The following is a 25,201-nucleotide window of genomic DNA, read 5'->3' as shown; positions in this document are numbered from 1 at the left end:
TGTGCGCAGAGAAAACCGTACTGAATACAGCTTTTTTTGTGTCGTCACTCTTATTCAGATTAGAGATGTCCCGATACCACTTTTTCACTTCCGATACCGATACCGATGCCGCAGCTTTGGCTATTTGCCGATACCGATATCAATCCGATATTTTTATTTTATTCTTTAAAGGAGCATTTCACCCATGGGAACATTGATCTTTATTGAAAGTGGGTCATATATGTAGTCGAAATGTAAAATTAATTTTGAATTTGGTGCCTTCTTGGCCGAGGAAAGAAAGAAAGTAACTTCAGGACGCATTTGTATGAAAGACACCAACTCCCACAATGCACCACATTGCACAGCTGCGCAAGCCACTCCCACTAATCCAGAAAGCGCATATCTGCCTAAGAGAAATAACTCTTCCGTCTACAAGGCTAGCTACCACCAGAGCTTGAAATTAATTTCACACAAAATGTCTAGTTAGTTGGCGAACTCATTAGTGAATTACTCTTCATTTGTATTTCTTTCGAAGTGGTGAATTATTGCATTGTAACGTTACCTGGATGTTCAGTCAGATGCGGTGCGAAACTAGGATAGTTCACAACACAAACGTCCGTGTCCTCGTCTGATTCACAACACACACGTCCGTGTCCTCGTCTGATTCAGAGATTTCATCCAGGAGAAGTTGTAATTGTTGAAATTCTTTGCCACAGTCGGACTCTATCTCTGTGTTCGTAGCGGTTCGTAGTTGCATAGTGAGATCACCGGCGCCACCAGTCCGCCCTAACCCGAGCCAGTCCGGGCTCCTCGTCCGCGGCAGGCAGGTCTTCTGCCTCGGCTGCTCTTCGCTATAATGCGGCTTGTAAAGGTAGCCACAAACACCTGATTCAAGCATCAGACTTCCGAAATCCTCTTCCTCTATATCATATTGAGTACTCTCCTCCGCTATTGTCATAACTTTACATCTGTCTCCACAGCGCCTGTTAGCTTAGCTTCCAAACAAGATGGAGGATATTGCTTTTAGTTTCAGAAAGTCAAGTCCCACCCACTGATCTGTAATAGGCCTGTAGCGTGAGCGGTTCCCGCCCCCTGGGAAAGATGAGGAACGAGTGTCTGTAGTCTCTACACTTTTCAATGAAATGTGACTTCCTGCTTATTATGACGCAAAATGATGATTTTTACGTCATAATAAGCAGGAAGTAAAACACTTAAATCCTTATTTCTCCCATCTCAGGGAAAAATGGATGAAAAATCCACATTTATTATAATATATGACTGGGTTTCTAACAATACAAAGCTTAATGCAAATGGGTGAAGTCTCCCTTTAACTAATACTAATAATAATAAAATATAATGGAAGCACTTTGCTCAATTAGCCACATAAAAACATCTCACTCAAATGGTAAACAAATACTTCTCCAGTATATAGTCCACAACAACAGTTGATAATGAAAGACTGCCAGCCTTTATTCAAAAGACCTTGAGATATGTTTGGTAACCTGAATGAATTTAAAATTAATTTGCTATATTTCAGATCAATATATTTGTTTCCTTAAAATTTTAATTAACTTTAACTTTATTCTCATCTGAATTATAAATAATTTATTTCTGTATAAAATAATACTACTTTTAAAAACACATTTGATTTTCTTTTTTATTCAATGTAGAATGTGTAACTTAAAAATAAACAGATTAGTGCTCTGTTTTAGGACAAGAAATGAAAACCAATGCAATGATGAATGTCCAAAAGATGAGATCATTTTTGCTTTTAAACAGTGTGTGTGTGTGTGTGTGTGTGTGTGTGTGATTTTGGTTGGGTGACAGTTACAGTTTGACAAGAGTTTACAGTTTGACAAAAGCACAATGTTGTGTTTTACACAAATATAAGTAGGCTAAACACTTTTTGCAGTTTTAACGATGTCCTGTATGAAAATGACGGAGTATGTTTTTATGTTTCCACTGTTCGATCGCGCCCGTGCCTCTCTCTCTCTGACACACACACACACACACTCCAGCATTGCAATCTTGACATCGCAGCCTGTTCATTTTGCTGCGTTCACACCAAACGCGAATAGAGCGTCAAATTTGCGTCTATCGCGTCTAGTTCGATGCTTGAACAGTTTGAATCCATTCGCGCGTCCAAAGCGAATAGGACGCGCCGCGCGCGTATAATGATAAAGTGAGCGTTTGTAGCGATATAGACGCGCGTTCAGAGCTAAGGCGGGCTACAGAGGGGTCCCTAAAGAACCCGCATATGCGCGTATCTAACAGTAACGTTAGTTCCGTATTACATTAATTAATGTGCACGCGAGATTTATTTATTTTTATACCGTGTATTCTCTGTGTAAATCCATGCACCGAATGTACGTTCAGTACGAATACGTACTGTTCCACCCCTAATGGGTATCGGATCATAGGTATCGTATAATTTTTTTTCTCCCCTCCGATATCCGATCTAGCGTTTTGGGCCAGTATCGGCACGATACCGATGCCGTGGATCGGATCGGGACATCCCTAATTCAGATCTATATGTCTGCTCTACTCATTCTCCCAGACGTTTACATTTGCAAGGGCATGTCAACCCGTGTGCCGCTGGGTAGATCAGCACGTTACAGTACAAATGTGCGCATCTGCCACAAACGCAGGACTTCAGACTGGATCGCTTCCCAAATCGTCACTATCTAACATTTTTGTCTAGTTTTTATTCGTTGAAGAATATGTCAATAGATTTTCGTCATAGTTTTTGTCATTCAAAACTAGTTTTTATTTAGTTATCGTCTCGTTTTCATCTGTGAAAATAAGCCATGTGATAGATGTACCGTGAAACAAGTCTCCGGGTGAGTAGCCGGCCAGTGATAGTAACTATAGTAACAGCATGAGAAGACACGCTCCGTTGTAGTCAGCGCTTGGTCGGTTCATTTTGGCATTTTGGCAAGTTACCCTAATAGGCTAGTAATAAATGAACACACATACAAAAATGTATTTCGTCCTGTAGGCGTCCTGGAGAATATTTCTGTTATTACCTGTTGATCATTCGTGTTTATTTAGCCTACAATTAACTAGTAGTAAAGAGTAACAGATGATCGGTTCACGTGCCGCTTGAACTCTGTCAGCGATTTGTCAAGCGCCAAATCGGTGTTTATTGTTTGAATTTCGTAATTAAATCTGAGAGCTGAGAATTTGTTTCATTGCAATAGTAACCTTGCCTTGTCTGTCGTTGTCAGTGTCCTCTTTGCTTCGCGATTTTTCTCTGCGTGAGAAAATGGATGTGTGGCGTGAGAGCGTGTAAAAAGTGACGATTGCGTGAGTCTCACGCTGAATTCGTGAGAGTTGGCAGCCCTGTGGATTCAGTTTGTAAGACTGTAGGTTGTTTTTTTGGCGGCTGTGCTTTTGCTGCCGCGGCCTTGTTAATTTGCCATGTTGTTTGTGTATCTCTATTCCAAACGCGCGGGGGAAGGGCTGAGCCCGTTCGGAGCTACGGGAGCCCAGAGGGGAGCGTCGGCGAATGTTAAAGAGAAAACCGATTTTCATTCAAACAAATCGAAGTAAACTAGACATTCGATAAAATCGATTTATCGGCCAGCCAGCCCTAGTAATTAGTTATAGTTACTAGTTACTTCTCACAAAAAATAACTGCATTAGTAACTGAATTACATCATTACAAAAGTAACTAATTACCAGGGAAAGTAGGCTAACTATTGCGTTACTTTAAAAAAAAAAAGTTTAAATATAAGAAATTTCTTGGATACCCCCAATATGAAATATTACGTTCTCGGACACACTCTGTCTTTATCGCGCACTGTCGAGTGTTCTCGCGGCATTCGCTTCACTTTTGTCCAGTCCAGCGCCTCATAAACACACACACACCAGAGAAAAAACTTTGCAGCTCATATGGCTGAGAGAGAGCCTACTCGGATGAAAACCGCTTCAGTGAGCTCAATTATAGTAACGCCGCATTTTTATTGACAGTAACGGTAACGGCGTTGTAACGGAGGAAACAGTAACTCGTTTGATTACTCGTTATTGAAAAAAATAACACCGTTAGTAACGCCATTTATTTATAACGGCGTTATTCCCATCACTGGTTACGTGCCATTCAGAATGACTCATGTTGTGGACGCGCTATTTCTGGAGCAACGCGACACGGCAACTAAACCCAAATAATCCAAATAATAAATGTTTTATTACAATATTGTTCTCTTTATAATGTTATGTAATATGACAGTCCAATAGTCATTATTAGTCGTGCATTGCCGTTTGAGCTGCGCATGCTGTAACTAAAAAGGATCACCGTACACTTTACTACATTAATTCTTAACCAAATGCATCCTTTGAGATAAATCAGATATAGATAGGCCTACACAAAATAAACACAATATTACAACTTACATTTGCACAGAACAAAAGGCTGCGAATGCACACGCAAACTTAGTCATGATGAAGGTGTAAAATGGTCCCAAACATAACGCCAGCGCGCTCGCTACATGTTTCGTGGTCGAGCAGCACGCAGACGCACGCTTATGAACCTGCTTAATCGATGACCGATAAGTTTTATCGATTAAATGTATTATCGTCAATTAATCGCTAACATCCCTAGTGTCATTAGTGATTGTTTTTGTATTATTGATGTTTTATCCATGTCATAGTGTGAGAAATGACAGTACTGTCTTTCAATGGAGCAGTTTAATAGGCTTTTGTCATCTATCTGACTCAAATAATGTTTCTAACAGCAAACACTCAGAATAAAGTGAGTTGATCTGCTGGTGATCCTGAATGACTTGTTGAATGAGTGTTGATCTGCTGGTGATCCTGAATGACTTGTTGAATGAGTGTTGATTAGGGCTGTAGCGATATGCGACATGAAACCGAAATCGCAACACTCAGATCCACAAACCTGTGTCGCAGTGTGAGAAGGCAAAATCGCGACACACCCCTTCCAACAAGTTATCCTTCCCGTCCAGGTCCAGTGCTACCTAGGGCTGTGACGTGGCAGTTTTTTACCACCGCGGTGGAAATTAACCAATACCGGCGGTGGCGTGGTGGTTAAGGGGGTGTTTTTGAAAGAAAAAATAATAATAATAAACGAGGCTCAAACATCCATTTCGTAACAGACTTGCTTTTTTTTGTTGCAATTTTGTCAAAGAAACAACACACTAAAGCCCGTAAAGCATTGAAATACATATTAGGGATGGTAATTTTAAGCAAAAATAATATTTGAAGATCGCTGGGTATTAGGCTACTACAAAACTTAAACATAAGTTTCATATTTATGTTTAAATAATATAATGTTATTTTTTTTATTTCATCCATGTTGATTTATATGAAAAGGGAACCATATGAGATGAGTAAGATAGGATCATAAGATGCCCAATATATCGGGAGACATATGGAGTGGGTCAGACATGATTTTGACAACTTAGGCTAAGTTTTGATTTGTAGAAAGCCTTTCATTAAAGGTAGGGTAGGTAATCCTGTTCAGAAACACTTTTTTTTATGCTGGGTGAAATGGTCCTTCCATCCTGAGAGTAGTCAATACATTATGTGTTCAGAAAAAGGAATGAAAAAACCTCTGTAGCAGCTGCAGGACAGTAAAAACTCTGACCAATCACTGCCATTCGGTGCGAATTAGGGCTGCACGATTATGACAAAAATCATAATTGCCGATTATTCCCTTGAAATTGTAATTGCGATTATTAATTACGATTATCACAATTAACATTGAATATACATACATATATATATATATATATATATATATAGGCATATTATTATACGTTTACTTAAAAAATGTGAACACACACACTGTCCCCCTTTACTTAACATACACATAAATTGTAAAAATATGACGAAAGACTACTAAGAAATGAACATTATGCCTATGCTAAAGCTATTAAATAGCAGTCCCAAACTAGCTTTTGTTAATACAATGTTGGTATGAGCCACCACAGTCATTTAAAAATATTCAAAATAACACAAAGTGAAAATAAAGTGGCATTTTGGGGTTAATATTGAAACGACAGTTACCATGGTGAATACACAATATTAACAAGAACTGTTAATAAAACATGGAAACTGCTCCTGGTGAATAGAATGAAAATCATCCCTGCATGCAAATTCTTCTCAGCTAACACACGACGTACCAGTAACGTGATTTATTGGTATTTTACTTGTATTCGTGACTTACTAATTTACAACGTAACAACGTTGCATGCTCGTAGTTTCTTTTGCACTTTATACACAGCGCGCGTCGCCGCATTTGCGCGTGCAATTGAAGAGTGTGCGCTACGAACACAACACAGTAGCCTATAACGGCTGGCATGACAGGAACGTCAGTTTTTCTGAGGTGAACGACTTTTTATTACAGCGTACACAAACGTCATTGCCTGGTAGTTCCTATTGTGATGGGTTTTCTTAGGTAGTTGTGATTCGCCTCTCATAACATGCTCTAAATGCACGCAGAGTGGATTAAATTTTTTTTTTTTTTTTTTTTTTTTTTTGTAATCGCGGCTTTGAACGATTACGTAATCGTGGCATCCATAATCGTAATCGCGATTAGAAATTCGATTAATTGTGCAGCCCTAGTGCGAATGTAAAGAACCAATCAGATGCCTTCATGTCTCGTGCCCGAGCCCCACTGCGCGCGCTGCCCTGCGTGCACTCATCACATGTCACCGTTCCGGAAATATTCAGCTCAAAGCACCTGCATATGCAGTCAGCGAAGGCAAACAAGGCAAAAACGACTTCCTCGGACCCTGCCCGCACTCTTGAACGACCTCCTCTGCTTCGCCCTCAACCCCGGACCTGTCCTCGAACTGACGATGCGGTACTTGTCTCCGGACTCGGAGTGTACGTTAGTCTTCATTAGAGTCAACAATGTTTTCATCATGGAAACTCTTACATGCAAAACACCGTATATGTTATGAATCTTACACGAAATTCACCTTCATCACAGTGTAACTGATGGTAATGGAAAAACGTGTATCAATGCAACCTGTTTATAGTTTTGCCTTATAAATATAGCTAGTTACCGAATGAAACTTTACCATTATCGATATGCTAGCTTGATAGTGAGTACTAAAAGAAATCTTATTTGTTTATATTCATAGTGATAAAGTTAGGTATTTTATTACATGTGATTCTGACATGATGTCACTGTACTGCGCTCCTTCCTCTCCACTCATCTCAGGTAATAAATGCGTCTTCCAGCTGAGCCTGAGCGTTTGGCGTCGCGCGTTCATGTGTTTTGGGGGCGTGGCTTTGGAAGGAGCTCAGAAGGGAGGGGGTGGAGTGAATGGAAATAATGAGCTGTGTTTATTGCAGATTAAAAGGTCTACAGTCACTCGATTTTTATATTTTCTTTTTCAGAGTACTTACATTTTAATTATGTATTGGTATATAAAGACAGTTTAACCTGTTAACCGTTGCCAGAGCGTGGGCGCACTGAAGCGGTTTTATTTATATATAGTTCAAAGTTACTATCAGATTTAATGTTATACCTTGACAAACTATACATCATTAAAAAGATATAAGACTCAAGTTTCAGAATTTGACCACTATTGTATTCTGAGAAACTTATAGCGACAGTTATTTCTTAATTTGTGTCAGGAGTTATAAAATGAAAAAATGAGTTGATACCTTTGATTTGAATTATGCGCGTCAGCCGCTTTCATTCATAAAAAACTCCGTGCTGTCGTCATGACAGCGATACACAAAACAACGTCCTTCAGGGCTTTTAGCTAAAAAAATTGCAGATTTGGAGAAATATTGATATATTCTCATAGGTTTACATCAGATTTCTATAGACAGGAATAATATTTATTGAATTTATACCCAAATGCGTCGATGTAATCATTATGAGCGTTTGCATACTCTGTTATGTGTTTTCAATTCATACCAATAGCCTGAGGGCGCCCTCGCCGCCCTGTGCACAGTATTAGAACATGAAGAAGTGCCATAATCATGTGACAATCCAGGAAGCCTCGAACACACACACACAGCTAACAACAGATCGCGCTGTAACTATGGCTGTAACATGCAGATACAGACATTTTGAAGACAATAAACATGTTTGCTATGATATTTGAGTTACCTGTGTTTTTCAATCCATGCCAGGTATTTCCATAATAATAGATTATATTTATAATGTAATGCTAATCTACATAGAATCGTTGTGCAGAACACTATCCAATAGTATATTTTCTGTCTGATTTTTTATCTGAAGCCAAATTAGATCACAGAAAATTATTTAAAATACTCGATTTGCTTTATAAAGTAAGTTTATAAGCACAAACATGGTTTTAATCTCATAAATTGTCGTGTATTGATGATGTGCTAAGCTAACATGCTAGCTAGCCCTAGGTGCACCTGCCACCTAGAAGTTATATTTTTATTATTTTTTGAATGCTTACTGAAATGTTTCTTTATTCAAGAAATGCATTAGATACAGTTTAAAATGTAAGGGTGAACTTTGAGAAAAGAAATTAGTGACTGAAACCATATGAATAGCCTGTGAATAGCCAGTCGTTAGTAGCTATAACAAAGAGTATAGAAGCACTCTTTGGCTATAATGCAGACAAAAGAAATGCATATTTAGAGCCATAACCAGGCTGGAGAGGTGTGAATGTGTGCAGGGGGAGACTGAGACTGAATGGGGCTCGTTTGCACCACAAAACAATAAAGAAAATATACTGGATAGATGGTTAGAAGATGGCAATAAACATCAGTAGCATTTTAGCATCAAATCAAAATAAAGTCACATGACATGGTCTTGAAAAACATTTCACTAAATACAGAGTTTTGGACTTATTATCTTAAGATTTTAAACATAAAATGTTTAGACATGTGGCATTAGCTGTAGTGCATTTCTAGATTGCTCCAGTGCCAACTTCAATTTTATTTTCATGAGGATATTTCATAAAAAATAATTTCTAATAACTTTACAAAACTTTGAAGCTATTTATAAAAAAATTTGTCATTATGACAATAATTAATTCTACATTTACAATAAACTGCCAGGTGTCAGCTTTCAAATGAGATCATACTTGTGCTTTTAGTACAAAGGGTTCATGAACTGTATCTGTTTCAGTTTGGGTATGTCATTTCTGGGGATTTTTCAAAAGTGGGGTTGCAGCTTAACAGGTTAAACAAATTTGGAATTTTTTTTTTTTTAGAAAAATCCTACCTACCCTGCCTTTAAAGTGAATTTCGTTTTGTATAAATTGTAACTTAATTTAATCAATGTTTCATCAACAAATTGCCTGGATTTAATAAATATGAAGCAAATATAGCAGACAATATAATCAGGACGCGGAGGCACCGGCGCGTGAACTGGAGCTCGCCTCATAAATGAACAGAAACTCAGTGTATAAGCTATACTTGCCTCACAGACCTGAGAAATATATATAGGCTATAGAAAGCTTGAAATGTGTACTTTTAAACAAAACAATTCAAAAGGAAAAGAACTGGGCTACTCTCTGCTTATGTAGGCTAATTCGTATGAAGTGTGCATTTCTCTCTATAGGCGCGTTCACTAAGTACTGCAAGGATGGCGAGTCAGCATTACCAACTTTGTTTGCAGCCAACACTGACAGAAATCACTAGTTTATTAATAAACAATTAAAATGTCTCATTTTATGTCTCAGCGTCTCAGCGTCACGTTCCCTTCTCAGGGAACTAGGGTTACAGTCATAACCTGAGATTTTTTTCTTTCGAGGGAACTCACGCTGCGTCAATGACGCTTTGGGAACAAGAATACTCAATACGCCATACTTACAATTGCCTGTATGTAAAACTGTCTGCAAACTATGTCCAGCGTCCAGGCTATAATATCTCACAAATGTGAGTGGCGAGGACCAACCCGCCACATCACAAACCTCTTGAAGGGAAGAGATAGATAGCCTCAACTATCCACTTGCTGATTGTCTGCTTAGAGGCTGGAAGACCCTTCTTGGATGATCCAAAGCAGACAAACAACTGATCTGATTTTCTCCACGGGGCAGCCCTGTGGACATAAGTATCCAGTGCTCGCACTGGACACGAGATTCAGTTTTTCCTGGTCCGAAGAAGTAAACGGAGGAGGACAGAAAGCCTGCAGCACAATAGGCCTCAGAATATTGGTCGGCACCTTATGGACGTATCCCTGCTTAGGGTATAAGAATGCCTTGACCATCCTGGGTGAAAACTCAAGGCAGGTGGGAGAAACCGATAGGGCCTGAAGGTCTCTGACTCTTTTGAGGGACGAAATAGCTAGAAGAAAGATGGTCTTGAAAGTCAGACATTTTTCTGAGACCGAATCTAGGGGCTTGAATGGAGTCCCTGACAGGCCTTCCAAAACTATTGCCAGGTCCCAAGCCGGCACCCTAGGGTGAGTTGCTGGCCTCATTCTCAAGGTGCCACGAAGGAAACGTATGAACAGGGGGTCTCGACCCAAAGATGTACCACCCACCAGGGCATGGAAAGCCGCAATAGCCGTCACGTAGACCTTTAAGGTGGAAGGACATAAACCTGATGCGAAGCGATCTTGCAGAAACTCAAGTACTGTTACAGAACAGTTAACTGGATCCCGCTGATGCTGGTGGCACCAGGAAGTAAAAACTCTCTACTTTAGTGCATATCATTTCCTTGTAGCTGGAGCTCTGGAGCTTAGGATGGTCTCAACAACCTCAGTTGAGAGACAAATCCACTTCTGCTTGGCCGTAAAATTCCCATATTTGCTCCACCGCCTCGGGGTGAAGTCTCCAGTCCCCTGGCCTCTGCCCCTGCCTCGACAGGGTGTCTGCTCCTATATTCTGTCCCCCTGGGATATACACTGCCCTCAGAGAGAGTATTTTCCGTAAGGACCACAGGAGGATCTGGTGAGCCAGTTTGCAGAGTGGACGCGAACGCAGACATCCCTGACGATTTATGTAAGAGACCACCGATGTGTTGTCTGTACGGACAAGCACATGATGGCCTCTCAGGTCTGGGAGGAAATGTCTCAACGTATTGAAGACTTCCATCATTTCCAGGCAGTTTATGTGCCAAAAGAGATGATGACTCCTCCACAGACCCTGAGCTGAGCGGCCTTCCATTACCGCTCCCCAGCCGGTGAGGGAAACATCTGTCGAGATAGCAACTAGATAGAAATGGCAAAGGGCTCCCAACACTGGGCCCTGGGATAGGAACTAATCTTTCCTCCATATAACTAAGGAGCGGAGACACCACCACGTGATCTTGATCGTACGAAGTGGGTTTCCCCTCAGGGAGAACCCTCTGGTCCTGAGCCCCCACTGCAAGGGTCTCATGTACAGTAGGCCCAACAGTCTCTCAAACTGTTTCACAGTGCGTGACTGGCCTAGCTTCAACTCTTTTGTGGCTGTGAGGATAGTAGCTACACGAACGGGCAATAGTGTGGCTCACATCGTGACTGAATCCCATACCACACCAAGGAAAGTGGTTCTCTGTAGTGGAGAAAGCACACTCTTCTTGGCATTGAGTCTCAACCCCAATTTCTTCATGTGAGCGAGGACGACATCTCGATGCCGAACCGGTAACTGCTCTCAGACTGAATGGAGGCACCCGGTATTGGTATTCTTTGCCCCCGAAAGAAAACCTCAGGAACTTCCTGTGTCGAGGGAGGATGGAGACATGGAAGTAAGCGTCTTTAGATCTATCTTGACAAACCAGTCCTCAGATCTGATTTGAGTCACGATCTGTTTGAGTGTGAGCGTCTTGAACTTGAGTTTCTCAACTGCATGATTCAACAGACGAAGATCTAAAATGAGACACAACTCAGGTCCCCTGAGGTCCCCGGAATGGAACGGGCACCGTATACTGAGGTGAACACCGCTCCACCACGGTTGGGGCTGTCCTTAACGGTCTAACGCACGTGGCGTCAGGTCCGCTTCTGAGCCGAAGCCTTCTTAGCCATAAGAACAGTCCTCAGATCCGGCTTTGGCTTAGAAGACTTCGGCTGAGAGTGTTGGCTCGGCCGCCATGACTCTCTTTTTGTTGTGCGCGATATGAGGATCTCGGCTAGGGATGCTCATGCCCAGCATCCCCAGGGGGCTGGACCCGGCGAGGGAGAAATTTCTTGAAAGCCTCTGAATGTTTTTTGGTGTCTTGAATTCTTCCAACAACCATGTTGACTGAGTCGTCAAAGAGACCAGAAGGAGAAATAGGAGCATCTAACAGAAACGCCCGATCTTTCTCCTTTATTGGTGTCTCTCAGTAGCTACAAGGGCTTCTGATAAGCCTGAAGCACTGCCATAGAAAGCCCAACAGAGAAAGCCCAACAGAGACTGTACTTCCTGCGTCAGCTGAGGAAATTCAACCTGCCACAGGAGCTGCTCGTACAGTTCTACTCAGCTGTCATCCAGTCCATCCTCTGCACTTCCATCACCGTCTGGTTCGGCTCTGCTACCAAAACCGACCTCCGTAGACTACAGCGGATAGTTCGGACTGCTGAGCGAATCACTGGCACTACCCTTCCCACACTCAAAGTACTGCACTCATCCAGAGTGAGTAAAAGGGCTCGCAAAATCACTCTGGACCCGTCACACCCAGCACACTTTCTGTTTGAACTGTTACCGTCTGGTCGACGCTACAGAGCACCGAGCACAAAAACAACCAGACACAGGAAAAGTTTCTTTCCCCAGGCCATCTACCTCATGAACACTTAAATGTTCCCCTACTGTGGAACAAACATGTGCAATACTTCCCTCAGACATTTTATTATAGCACCTTATAACTTTCTATATATTTATAATTTATAATCTTTTTTTTTTTTTTTTTTTTTTTTTTATACCTATGTTACTTGTCACTTGTCTTGTCACTTTATATTGTATGTGTACTGGAAGCTGTCACCAAGACAAATTCCTCGTATGCGCAAGCATACTTGGCAATAAAGCTCTTTCTGATTCTGATTCTGATTCTGATAGTGTGAAGACAGGCTCCGGCTTGACCTGCTGCCATTTAAGCTTTGCCCACTAAATTAGATGTAGTTTTTAAAGGTTTAGTGGGCAGCACAGGAGCCTTCAGGGACAATGCTGAACTAGGAGACAGATAGCTCGCAAGCGTCTGCTCAACCCGCGGCATCAACCCATAACCATGTTCCCTCAGTCCCCTTATAGGTCCCGCACCCTGAGGTTTGCGAGTCTGGCCACTTTCATCAAATAGTGACAGGCGGGAGCATGCGGGACGGTATCTGCTCACAATGTTGACAGTCAGCCCCCTCAAAAGCTGACATAGCATGCTCCACTCGTAAGGAAACGAGGGCAAGGAGAAGCACACAACTTGAATAACTGTTTCGACAGACTTTAGATAAGGATGTGACAGACAAACAATAAATATAACAGACAGTTCTGACACGGAGCGCTTTGCTGAGGCACATAAGCTAGCGCCGGTTGCACCGGATGTGCTTTTTATCCTTTCCTGGTCATGACATCACCCGTCTGTGACGTTTATTCTTCCCATTGGACTAGTTGACATACGTGCATCAGACGTAATCACGCGGGGGCGTTCCCAAAGCGTCATCGATGCAGCGCAATTTCCTTCAGAAAAAGGGAACAGAAGTGTTAGCCTTTAGCTTTGTCTATTTATTTATTTTACTTCGGTATATTGTTAATAGTTTGCATAGTTAATATTGTTATTTGGTGTTCCGTTTATACAGGTATTTCAAATGTTATTTAATAAAAAATAAAAAAAATTGCAAATTTTCCTTTTTTCCGCTCCTGTACATCATCGGTGAAGCTCCTCCCACTGCAATCACATCATCAGTGAAACTCCTCCCACAGTAATTTAGAAATAAATGCTGTAAATTCCCATCAGGTACAAGTGAAGACAAGCATCAGAGCATCAGGAAGAGCTGAAATCTGCAAAGTTTATTAAAGAGGACAGTGAGAACAGGAGTGATCCAGAACCCTGCAGAATGAAACACACTGAAGATCCTGAAGAACAAAGAGGTTGGTGTTTATTCTTCATTCATTCATGATGCTGAAGAACATTCATGTTAGAAATATTTAAGCACTATGAAATGGTACAGAATGTTCTAGGGTTTTTTTATCAAATGGACAGTAAAGGGAGGTTTCATATCGTCAACATCAGGTCAAATTAAATTTACATATTTTAACTGTTTCATTTTATATTTATTTGATATGGTTTACAATTTGTGACAATGTTACCAAAATTTGTGTGAATTTTTACAAACATGTATAAGAAATAATAATCATTCCAAAATGTAAAATTTTACAATCTACTCTGCTTTACTGCAAACATTTGTGTTCTTTCTCGCAGTGAAATTCACTTGATCTTATGTTTCTTGTGTCCCACTTTCACATGCATGTGAAGTCAACGGAAGGAGAAGTTTAGTGTGAACGGCCCTTTATTAAAAAGTTTTAGGAGTTTTTAACATAATTAAATATCAAAAAGTTGGTGTCAAAATATGACAATATTGTGTATTTTAATGTTCATATCATGTTAGATAAGTGTGTCATTGATCAAACATATTTAATAGTTCTCACTATAGAAACATGGGATTTGTGCCTATAATATTTTTTAAAACATAACTGGAAGATCAGTGTACCTCATTCAGGGAAAGTTTTAGAAACGGATAATTTTAATCTTCATTCACTCCATATTTCTCTCTTTGAACTATTTTGATTATTTAGAAAAATTTTAAATGAGAGTTTTTCTTTCATTTCAGATCCAATGGAAGAGATCGAGGAGACTGAAGAACTGAGTGAAGTGAAGGAGGAGACTGAAGAACTGAGTGAAGTGAAGGAGGAGACTGAAGAACTGAGTGAAGTGAAGGAGGAGACTGAAGAACTGAGTGAAGTGAAGGAGGAGACTGAAGAACTGAGTGAAGTGAAGGAGGAGACTGAAGAACTGAGTGAAGTGAAGGAGGAGACTGAAGAACTGAGTGAAGTGAAGGAGGAGAGTGAAGAACTGAGTGAAGTGAAGGATGAGACTGAAGAACTGAGTGAAGTGAAGGAGGAGAGTGAAGAATTGAGTGAAGTGGAGGAGGAGAGTGAAGAACTGAGTGAAGTGGAGGAGGAGAGTGAAGAACTGAGTGAAGTGATGGAGGAGAGTGAAGAACTGAGTGAAGTGGAGGAGGAGAGTGAAGAACTGAGTGAAGTGAAGGAGGAACATCATGTCAAACCTGGAGGAAAACCTCTGAGTCGCTCAAAGACTAAAAATACATTTTTAAAGAAAAGAAGAGCCAAGAAATATTTCACCTGCACTCAGTGTGGAAAGAGTTTCACAACCAAACATAATCTTGAGATTCACATGAGAATCCACACCGGAGAGAAGCCGTTCTCATGTGATCAATGCGGCAAAACATGTCTTAGGTCATTAGACCTGAAGAAACACCTGACAGTTCATATGAAGGAGAAGCCACATTCATGTTCTGTGTGTGGAAAGAGTTTTTCACTGCTGCCTAATTTACATAGACATGAGAAAACTCACACTGGTGTGAGAGAGTACTTGTGCTTTGAATGTGAGAAGACTTTTACTACATCGGACGGTTTAAAACTGCACCAGAGAATTCACATGCGAGAAAAACCTTACAAGTGTTCACACTGTGACAAGAGATTCAGTCAGTCAGCACATCTGAAAAGACATGAGATGTTCCACACTGGAGAGAAGCCGCACACGTGTGATCAGTGTGGAAAGAGTTTTGCTTTTAAAAGTGACCTGAAGATTCACATGAGAGTTCACACCGGATGGAAGCCGTTCACATGTGATCAGTGTGGGAAGAGTTTCAGTCAATCATCACACCTTAATGTTCACATGAGGATCCACACCGAAGTGAAGCCGTTCACATGTGATCAGTGTGGCAAAACATTTCTCTGTGCATCAGCCCTGAAGAAACACCTGACAGTTCATACGAAGGAGAAGCCGCATTCATGTTCTGTGTGTGGAAAGGGTTTTTCACTGCAGCAATATTTACATAAACATGAGAAAACTCACACTGGTATAAGAGAGTACATGTGCTTTGAGTGTGAGAAGACTTTTACTACAGCGGACGGTTTAAAACTGCACCAGAGAATTCACACTGGAGAAAAACCTTACAAGTGTTCACACTGTGACAAGAGATTCAGTCAGTCATCATCTCTGAAAACACATGAGAGGATCCACACTGGAGAAAAACCCTACAAGTGTTCACACTGTAACAGGAGATTCAGTCGATCAGAACATCTGAAAACACATGAGAGGATCCACAGCAAAGAGAAACCGCACACGTGTGATCAGTGTGGAAAGAGTTTCTCTTTTAAAACTCACCTGAAGCGACACATGAAGATCCATGCAGTGGAGAAACCACATCACCTCAGTCTGAGATCCCGGTAAGTAGTTTATTTTCATGTGCTGAGCAACAAAGTCTCTTCTTTGTAAGTTAGACACACATCGCCCTAGGCCTAAAAAAGGCTTGGGGAAGAAATAATACAAATTAAATAAATACACAAATAAAAAACTTTGAGGCGAACTATAATTCACGTTTTTTGTTCAGCACCGTTTTTGTATAGCACTCTTGCGATGCAAGATGCCTGTTGTCCTCCAGCAATGATAACAAACGAGGCAGCTACACGGTCGTTCACACATCATTGTCGTCACTTATGCCCATTTCACACATACTCTGTGTGCAGTGCATATGCGGTGCGTGTTGCAGTGCTATAGTGCTTTCACATATGCTGCGTTTGCAGTGCGTTACTGATACGCGGCTGTACCACAAAAACCTTACTATTTTTATTTGAAATCCAGAAGTTATCAGCAACTTTTATTTGAAAAAAGTTTTGTCGGCATTGCGATTCTCTTTGTAAACATACACTCTTTAATAGACGTATTCATGTTTAAACACAATTTAAACAACGTGGGCCTATTATTCATGCACTACTTCTACTTAAGTTGCTTAAGTAAATATTTAACCATGTGCTTATATTAAATCGCAAACATTTTAAATTAAAACTTAAAATTGACAGAAACAGCCGACTCTCATGCCTTTAACTTTTAATATAAGTGCATGGTTAAATAATTGACCACTTGCTTGAGCAACTTAATATATAGTTATATAGAAGTAATGCATTGAATAATAGTTTGTTTAGATTGTGTTTAAACGTGAATACGTCTATTAAAGAGTGTAGGCCTATATGTGTACAAAGAGAAATACAATTTGCCGATAACTTCTGGATTTGAAATACAAATAGTGAGTATGTGTTTGTGGTACAGCCGCGGATCAGTCACTGCAAACGCAGCATATGTGAAAGCACTATAGCGCGTGCTGCTCCTGCACCGCATACGCACACGGAGTATGTGTGAAACGGGCGTTACTCATATGCCCCCGCTGAAAGTTGTACAGACCAAAAAAGACGAGCTGAACAATGTGTGTGTGTAACATGCTGGGACACACAAGGTGGTAGAGTACATGTAGTACAGGTAGGCTATGTTATGAAAACAATAGAGTATCCATCGCTACTGTAAAGTAAAAAAAAAAAAAAAAAAAAATTCCTACCTAGGGGTAGGCTAACCGTCAGACGTTATAGTTGAACACCGTCATTAGAACTCTATAACCGCCAAAACCGTGTAATTAAAATATTTTTACAAAAAAAATTATCATAGAGAATGTTTAAATACTAATTAAAAACAATTGTTAACAGTCTGTGTTATTAATGGTCTATGTCGTTTCCAACTGTATTTGATTCTTTGCCAAGTACCCCCTGACTGACCGCCAATCATTTGAGATAGAAATAAAAGCTATGACTATGATATAGTGATGTGCCATCATTATGAGATTTATTAAACAAATGAAAAACATTTGCAATAATAAACATTAGCAATAAACATTTGCAATAATAAACAACGTATCATTACCGATAACTGATCATGCAGTTTAATTACCCCTTGACTGGCCCCAAACATATTCATATTCAGACATACAAAGAAACATATTCAGTGTGTATATATATGATGTGTATTACATTTTAGCTCAAAATCAATTGTAATGAAAGATAGGATCATAAGATGCGCAATATATATGGGGGACATGGTTTTTACCACTTAATGAAGTTTTGTTTTGTAAATCGTCAGACATGATTTTTACCACTTCATTAAGTTTTGCTTTGTAGAAAACCTTTTTTTAAAGCGAGTTTCGTTTTGTATAAATTGTATCTTAATTTTAATAAATGTTTCATCAAAAGCAAATATAGTAGACAATATAATAACCGTGACATGGAGGCGCCGGCGCGCCGCGTTCACTTTGTTACAAGTTCTCCCCGTCTAGGATTGGGAGAGCGTAACAGGAATAAATTAAAGCAAAACTTAAATGTGGAGGGTTCTCCTCAGTCCCCTGCCCCAGAAAAGTGAGCCAAAACTTGATATTAGCATAAAAAGGTTTATTGTGAAGAAGTTTCAATCTTCAGGTCACCAAAACAACAAAAGAGGAAACTTACTATTACTGTGCGTTCACACCAGACGTCAAATTCGCGCCTGTCGCGTCTAGTTATACGCTTGACCACTTTGTGTCCATTCGCGCGTCAAGAGCGAAATTTACGCACGTCAGAGGCGAAAGTTTCGAAACCCGTTGGCGGCCATCTTTTTACAAGATGTCTGATGTTGATCGATCATTTATTGAGAGAGTCACCGCTCTGTATTTGCTCTGGAGAGCAGAACAGCGGCGTAGGGATCATCGTCGCCGTATTTGGGACCACCAGACCCTTCGGAGGCGAACCCAGTTTGGCGAGTTTCACTTTTCATTTGCTCCAGGAGCTGCGCCTGGATGACGGCCGCTATCAGCGGTGCTTCCGCCTGTCTCGCGCCCAGTTTAATGACCTGTTGTCCCGCATCAGAGCGAGGATCACCCGCGCCCTCACCCACATAATCTGTAATTTATTTTTGTATTGATGATAAATGGAGCAAAAAAGTAATTAACCTGTCCTGTGTTTTTTTTTCTTTCTTTTTCTCACACAACACTGTCCAGACACAAACTATTCTTATACACTAAAGTATATTGGTTGTCTTTACCACTGATGGGCAGTAACGCGTTAGAAGTAACGCGTTACTGTAATCCGATTACTTTTTTCAACTAACGAGTAAAGTAAGGGATTACAATTGCAAAAACAGTAATTAGATTACTGTTACTTCCCCGTAAGCAGGTTGCGTTACTGCGTTATACTGCGAGACTGTCTCGCGACGTGAGCCGTGACTCGTGAGTGACAATGACATGAGCGCCGCGAAGTCAGTGGTAAACACTATGGCAAGCGATCGCGTTCAAAAGTCTTTAAACGAAACGCGTGAATTTTGACGCGTCAACACGCATCGTTTGTCCGTGTTCAGACGTCATGTTTATTCATGAACGATGTCGTAATGGTAAACTGTATGCACGTGCAAACATCAGACGTTATATTTGTTCATGAGGGATAATGCATTGGTACGTTGTGAGTGATGTCAGTCTTATGTCATGATTTGTCATGCCTTTTAAGTTGTTCGTTTAACGTTCTTTCCCAAGGTAGAAAAGTCAACAGCTCTAAGAATGGGTCTTTTATTTTAGCAAACTGCCAAAAAACCTTTTCAGACTGTGTGCAGCTGAACCAAGAAAAACTTAAGATTGCATGGAGCTGATAAGCATGAATGGCAGAAGAAAAAGACTGCAATTAAAAAACAAATCAAGAGAAAATTATTTTAATGCAAGCAATAAAAAACTGCACACATCAGCTGTGGAATAAAAGAAAAGAAATGCATGATCAACTAGATTAAGGCAAACTCCTGTCTTAATGTAAACCCTGTCCACCACCCCCAAAGGTTTCACAAAGTTATTCTTGCCACTGTAACTTATGGCTTCCTAAAGCCAGGTTTATGGGTAAATAAATGAATAATAATAAAAAAATATATACCAGGGCTCAACATTTAAGCCTTTTCATTTGTCCTTCAGTCGGTCATTCACTTGTCCGAGTAAAAACATTTGTTAGAACAGGAAAAAAATTAGATTTTTTTGTGTGTGTTGTAAATATAATTTATTCCGAATCAGTATTCTCATCAGTTCAGTCAGCTTTAACATATATAAATCGGCATATTTATGATATTGTAACCTTTATAAAGGGCATTTTTCCCTAATCGTTTGCTTCATCTTTGATTTAAAATTCTTAAATTTGATCAATAAATTACAATAGAATAATAAGATGCTAAAGGGCTGTTACCAATCAAATAAACTGCATTAAATAATGTAATAAGATTATTTAAAATATTTTTTGAATATACAAATAAGAAATATTATTTATGCATAGAAATAATTTAAAAATAAACCGCCAGTAGGAGGCGGCAGGAGACCATCTTAATGAGTGAGTCATTGCAATGTGCATAAAGTTAAAATACTGAAACTAATAAAACAAGTTTTAAAAAAGAATGTTTCATTTAATTCAATTTTAGATGATGGAATATGCAGAAAGAATATAATTAAGCAGAAAGGTATATTGCTTTATAGCGTATTCATTTCGTGCATCATGTTTTTGAAAAGTAACTAGTAAAGTAACTAATTACTTTTGAAAATAAGTAATCAGTAAAGTAACTGGATTACTTTCTTGGAGAAGTAATCAGTAATCAGTAACTAATTACTTTTTCCAAGTAACTTGACCAACACTGGTCTTTACATTAGAATAATAATGTTTCATATAATCTGGATTTAGATATGGAATAAATAGCATTCAATACAAAATGAATGTCTCTTATGTTGAAATCAAGGTTTTATGTGATAAAAGATTTACTTTGTTTTTACTTCACGACGTGACAGCAGCAAGCAGGCTCCTGATTGGTTAACTCGGCGCGAATTGACGCAGAAGTTCTGATTTTTCAACTCGGGTGGCAGACGCGAATTCGCGTCAAACGCGTGAATGCACAAACAGCACTAAAATCATTCGCGCTTAACGCGCCAGACGCTCAAATTGCGTCTACTGCGCCGCGCTCTACGCCTCATTCGCGCCGCAGGAATTTTTTTACGCGCATAACGCGTCTTTGCATTGACTTAACATTGAAATCACTCACGCCTGACGCACTATTCGCGTCCGGTGTGAACGCACCATTAGGAAGGAGAACTAAATGACCTACAGAGGTAAAAGAAAATAAACAACAAATGCTTCCCTCCACTCCATGACTAACCAAAAACAGGGATTAATTTATTACAAAAGAAAAAGGTGACTCAATCTCCCTACTGTTTTCCACAAGAGGTAGAATAAATATATAATATAAATACAATACCGAAACAAAGTTGCACAAACACACTTTGTTGATGATTGATATCTATTAACTCCTGTTCAACCAACAGGAATGTCTAATTTGTCAGTTCAAATCAATGCAAAAAACAAACAAATTTGCTCTCTGACAGTAGGTGGCGCTCATGTAAAGCAAAAATACAGCACTATACAGGGCTCTAGACTGCGACTAAATGGTCACATTTTGCTACTTTTTATGAGAGAGAGCTGCCATTTCTGCCGCATACGAGAAACATCACACGGCAAACGAAAGCAGAGTGAATACTAGACAGCGGTTTACTCGTGAGCCGAACTCGATCAAGCAACAACATTACTACACAGAGCTGGGAGATCCATTGAGAAAGGCTTTACAATAAGGTTAAATTAATGTTCCTGGCACCAAGTTTACAAAAGAAAGTAGTCCTGGAAATATTTGAAAATGAGGATGTTAAATGTTTTAATATCCAAAACTGAAGCCTGCAGTTGAAATACATTTTACATTTTTTTTTTTTATGACTCATAGTGTGCATTGAAACAAATCTATATGTATTTCATTTGCAGGAAGACCTACACTTCGGGTATTTAAGGAGGAACTGGCAGACATTTGACCAGGCGACCCATGGCCTTGGGCCTGGTTTAATGGGAAGCACATTCAAGTTCAGCGTCTCCTGTCTAAAAGAAAAAAATTAAAGCACCTAAAAAACCTCTGAGAATGATGAAATGAACTAGTTAAAAGTACAGCAGTTTAATGATACATCTTTGCTCTGGATTTTTTGTGATATGTTGCTGTTTAATAAATTTAATTCACTGGAAATGTTTTGTAATAGTATAAAAAAGGAAAGTCATAATTACACTTGAATTGATTATTTTATTGTAATATTGGACTAATATTAAAAGATTGTTCAATAAAAAAATTTAGTTTGTGAACTGATTAATCAACATTTGTTCTTTCATGTTGTTCTTATACAAAGAATCTCCACAACAGTCACTGAATGAAAAGACAGTAACAGCAAGGTGAAACAGGGTTCAAACTTCCTACGCATTTTTCATTTCAAAATGTAGGACTGCTGAATGACTAAAGAAACACTTCTGTCAGGACCACTGATGCTGCGCTTGATTATCAGTAAGATGGCAGAAAACTGTATATTTCTTGTCTATTACCACTGTTACGTCTTCACCTTAAACTAGGGGTAAATAGGGAACGACGAACAATAAAAAAACAGAGAGACTTTGAGGATCTCCAACTCTCCAGTCCCAGATTCACAGGAAAAACAAACAAACAACTCTCAATTTTGAATGGCGTGTCTGCCTTTTATTTGTATAACTTCAGCAGGAGTTATAAAATAATAATATAAAGTAAAGAAACACATTACAAATAAATCCAAACAAAAATGTTACCTCGGGAGGAGGGCCCAACTCAAAAGAAAACAAAAAGAAACCTCTACCTAAAAAGGGGATAACTAACTTACCTATACAAAACAGAAAACAAAACAACATATATCTTCCCTCACTCCCTTACTAACCAATAAACAGGAGAAAAGCTATGGGTATCCTCCACCCTACTTTACCCATAAACTCTTAACTGATCATAAATAACTTAAATTCAGGAATCACGTTATCACACACAATGGCCCTCATTTATCATTCTTGCGTAGAAACGGGCGTATATATTGGCGTAAGATTATGCTTACACTCCTCTCATCGCCTGATTTATGAAGCTGTGCGTACCTTTGAAATCCAGGTGTACGCAATACCTGCCCTTGATAAATGCCGCGGCTGAAAACGAGCGTCATTAGAATAACTCGCCCCTATATAGTCTCCGCTCCCCCCACGCCCTCATTTTACGCCATGGACACACGGAAGACGGCAAAGAAGAGAAACTTCTTTGAGAAAGAGAAAGCGAAACCAGGGAAGTGGAAAGAAACGATTTTTATTATTAATGACGCTTATTGTTATTTAGAAGAAGAATGTCGTTATTATTATTATTATTATTATTATTTAAAAGAAGAAGAATGTCATTTTTATTATTTTGTCAGTCTGATTTTTTTTTTTTTGGTCATTGAAAGCCTTTCATTACTAAACCCCGTGCGCACCTGCCGGGCCTAACCCTGGCCTAACCATCGTTTCAAAGAATAGTACAACGGCGAGCGCGTCGAATATAAACGCCTCGTCCGTTTGGGGAGGTGCGCGCGCAGTCTGTGTGGAGACTCGCGCTGCGGAGCCAGGCGAAAGTATAAACAAGGCTTGAAACGTCAGGTAAAGCGCACAGGCTCGCAACTTAAGGAATACATATGCCTACAATTCAAATGCTTTGGTAAAGTCACACAAATTAAACATTGAAGTCCATGTTGCACAAAAATAAACACTAAGTTTATAATTACTATGTTTTTTTTTTTTTTTTTACAGTGGGTCATAATATATCATATCTTTTAGTTTGTCAGTGCGTTGTGTGGTTTTAGAAATTGTTTTTCTGCGCATTCCCGCACTCGAAACGTGCGTACACCACCTCCTGAGCTGGCGTAGGATTTGAGCGTGCCGTACGCCAACGTCCATATTGATAAATCTCAAAGTCACCGTGGTTTTGGGTGTACGCCAGGTGTACGCTGGAAATTTGGTGTACGCACTTTTGATAAATGAGGGCCATTGTGACCATAAACCAAAGAGCGCAATCCGCTCGTCTGGGCTTGGAGAGCGGAACAGCCTCAAATGCTGCGATGTCTCTCCCCTTCCTCAGCGATCTCTCTGCTGCTTCGTATCAGACTCCTCAGGACACGCACCAATCAGTGTGCAGGCAGCGCTCCCAGGTAATCGAGCACAGGTGGTAGCCCTTAATCCTATTAATCAGACACACAACGAGAGAAAGAGAGAGAAAAAGAAACACATGCACAACACTCTTGGAATGTAACAATGAATACGTGACATACAATGAATGCCTTTTTGACATGTTCAGAAATCCCCTCCTGGAAACTCCCTCTACATACATTCAGTCTTTTACAGACAATTGGTCAAACCCAAAGTCTTGAACTGTCATTAGTTCTGTAAAACCCCTGAGGACTTTTGCATATAAAGCTCTTTGTCTCTTTGTCCTCTTTCTGCGGGCTTTCCTCCTCTGCCTTCTCCTGCGTCCAGTCTGCAACACATCAATCGGTAATACTTGCATCCTTCTCTTAGGGTGCTTTCACACTTGGTTCGATTGCCTGTTCCGAACCCGAGTTCGATTGCTCCCCCCTCCCCCTGCCCCCGATGGACTGTGTTCACATTATATTATTTGTATCTGAACCGCAGTACGCTTGCGTCATCAAGCTGCAGCTGGCGCGTACTCGTGTTGCTTGGTAACCGCTATGAAAAGGCTCAAACTGGATAGAATTGCTCGCTTCACATTTGTTCTTCTTTTTTTTAACCTTTTGTTTTGTTTTCAAAGAAAAGATACAGAAACACACTTGCGTCTGTCTGCCGCAAAAGTATTAAAACCGTTCCAAATACAGCGGGATGTCCGCCGAAGACAATTTTTGTGGAGGCAAGCAGAAATCATCTCTCTGCTTGCAGTGCGTCAATCCCGCTTTTCGTCAAGGTAAGCGTATAGACCCTTTTGCAGTTGTTAAACACACACGCACGCAGGCACGCACCACATTATACGTCATCAATAGCGGTTCACTTCCGCGATTTGGTACGATTGCGTTCATATCAGAAGCGAACCGTACCCGAGTTCACATGAACCGTACCCCAGACCACCTTTTTAAGTGGCCTCGAGTACGGTTCGCGGGTGCGCACCCGAGTTCGGAAAACAGCGTTCACATCATCCAAACGAACCGAACTCTGACGTCATTCGAACCCGGGTGCGCACCAAAAGTGCTAGTGTGAAAGCGCCCTTAGTATTCAGAAAAATGCTTTCTAATACATGTTACATTTCTCTTAGTATTCAGTAAAATAATTTCTAATACATGTTGCATTTCTCTTAATATTCAGTTAAATGCTTTCTAATACATGTTACGTTTCTCTCTATTCTA

General features: G+C 40.0%; 1 protein-coding gene across 6 annotated transcripts in view; it reads left to right on the top strand.

Moving 5' to 3' along the window:
• Positions 1-22,131, top strand: part of LOC311302020 (uncharacterized protein) — a 187,468-nt gene extending 165,337 nt beyond the window's left edge. For 2 of the 6 annotated variants that reach the window (XM_084427524.1, XM_084427525.1), the window contains exons 2-4: positions 13,789-13,922; positions 14,663-16,304; positions 21,756-22,131. In XM_084427524.1, coding sequence (XP_084283650.1) covers positions 13,889-13,922; positions 14,663-16,304; positions 21,756-21,780 — 1,701 coding nt within the window. In that variant the 5' untranslated portion in view covers positions 13,789-13,888 and the 3' untranslated portion in view covers positions 21,781-22,131. Of the gene's footprint in view, positions 1-12,208; positions 13,927-14,662; positions 16,305-21,755 lie in introns of those variants that run through there. The other 4 variants (XM_084427527.1, XM_084427528.1, XM_084427526.1 and 1 more) reach the window with 3 other exon arrangements.
• The last annotated feature ends 3,070 nt before the right edge of the window (positions 22,132-25,201 follow it).

The sequence above is a fragment of the Rutilus rutilus genome (assembly GCF_951802725.1).
Source record: "Rutilus rutilus genome assembly, chromosome: 1".
In the NCBI taxonomy this organism is placed as follows: domain Eukaryota; kingdom Metazoa; phylum Chordata; class Actinopteri; order Cypriniformes; family Leuciscidae; genus Rutilus; species Rutilus rutilus.
This window is presented reverse-complemented; position numbering and strand designations above follow the sequence as displayed.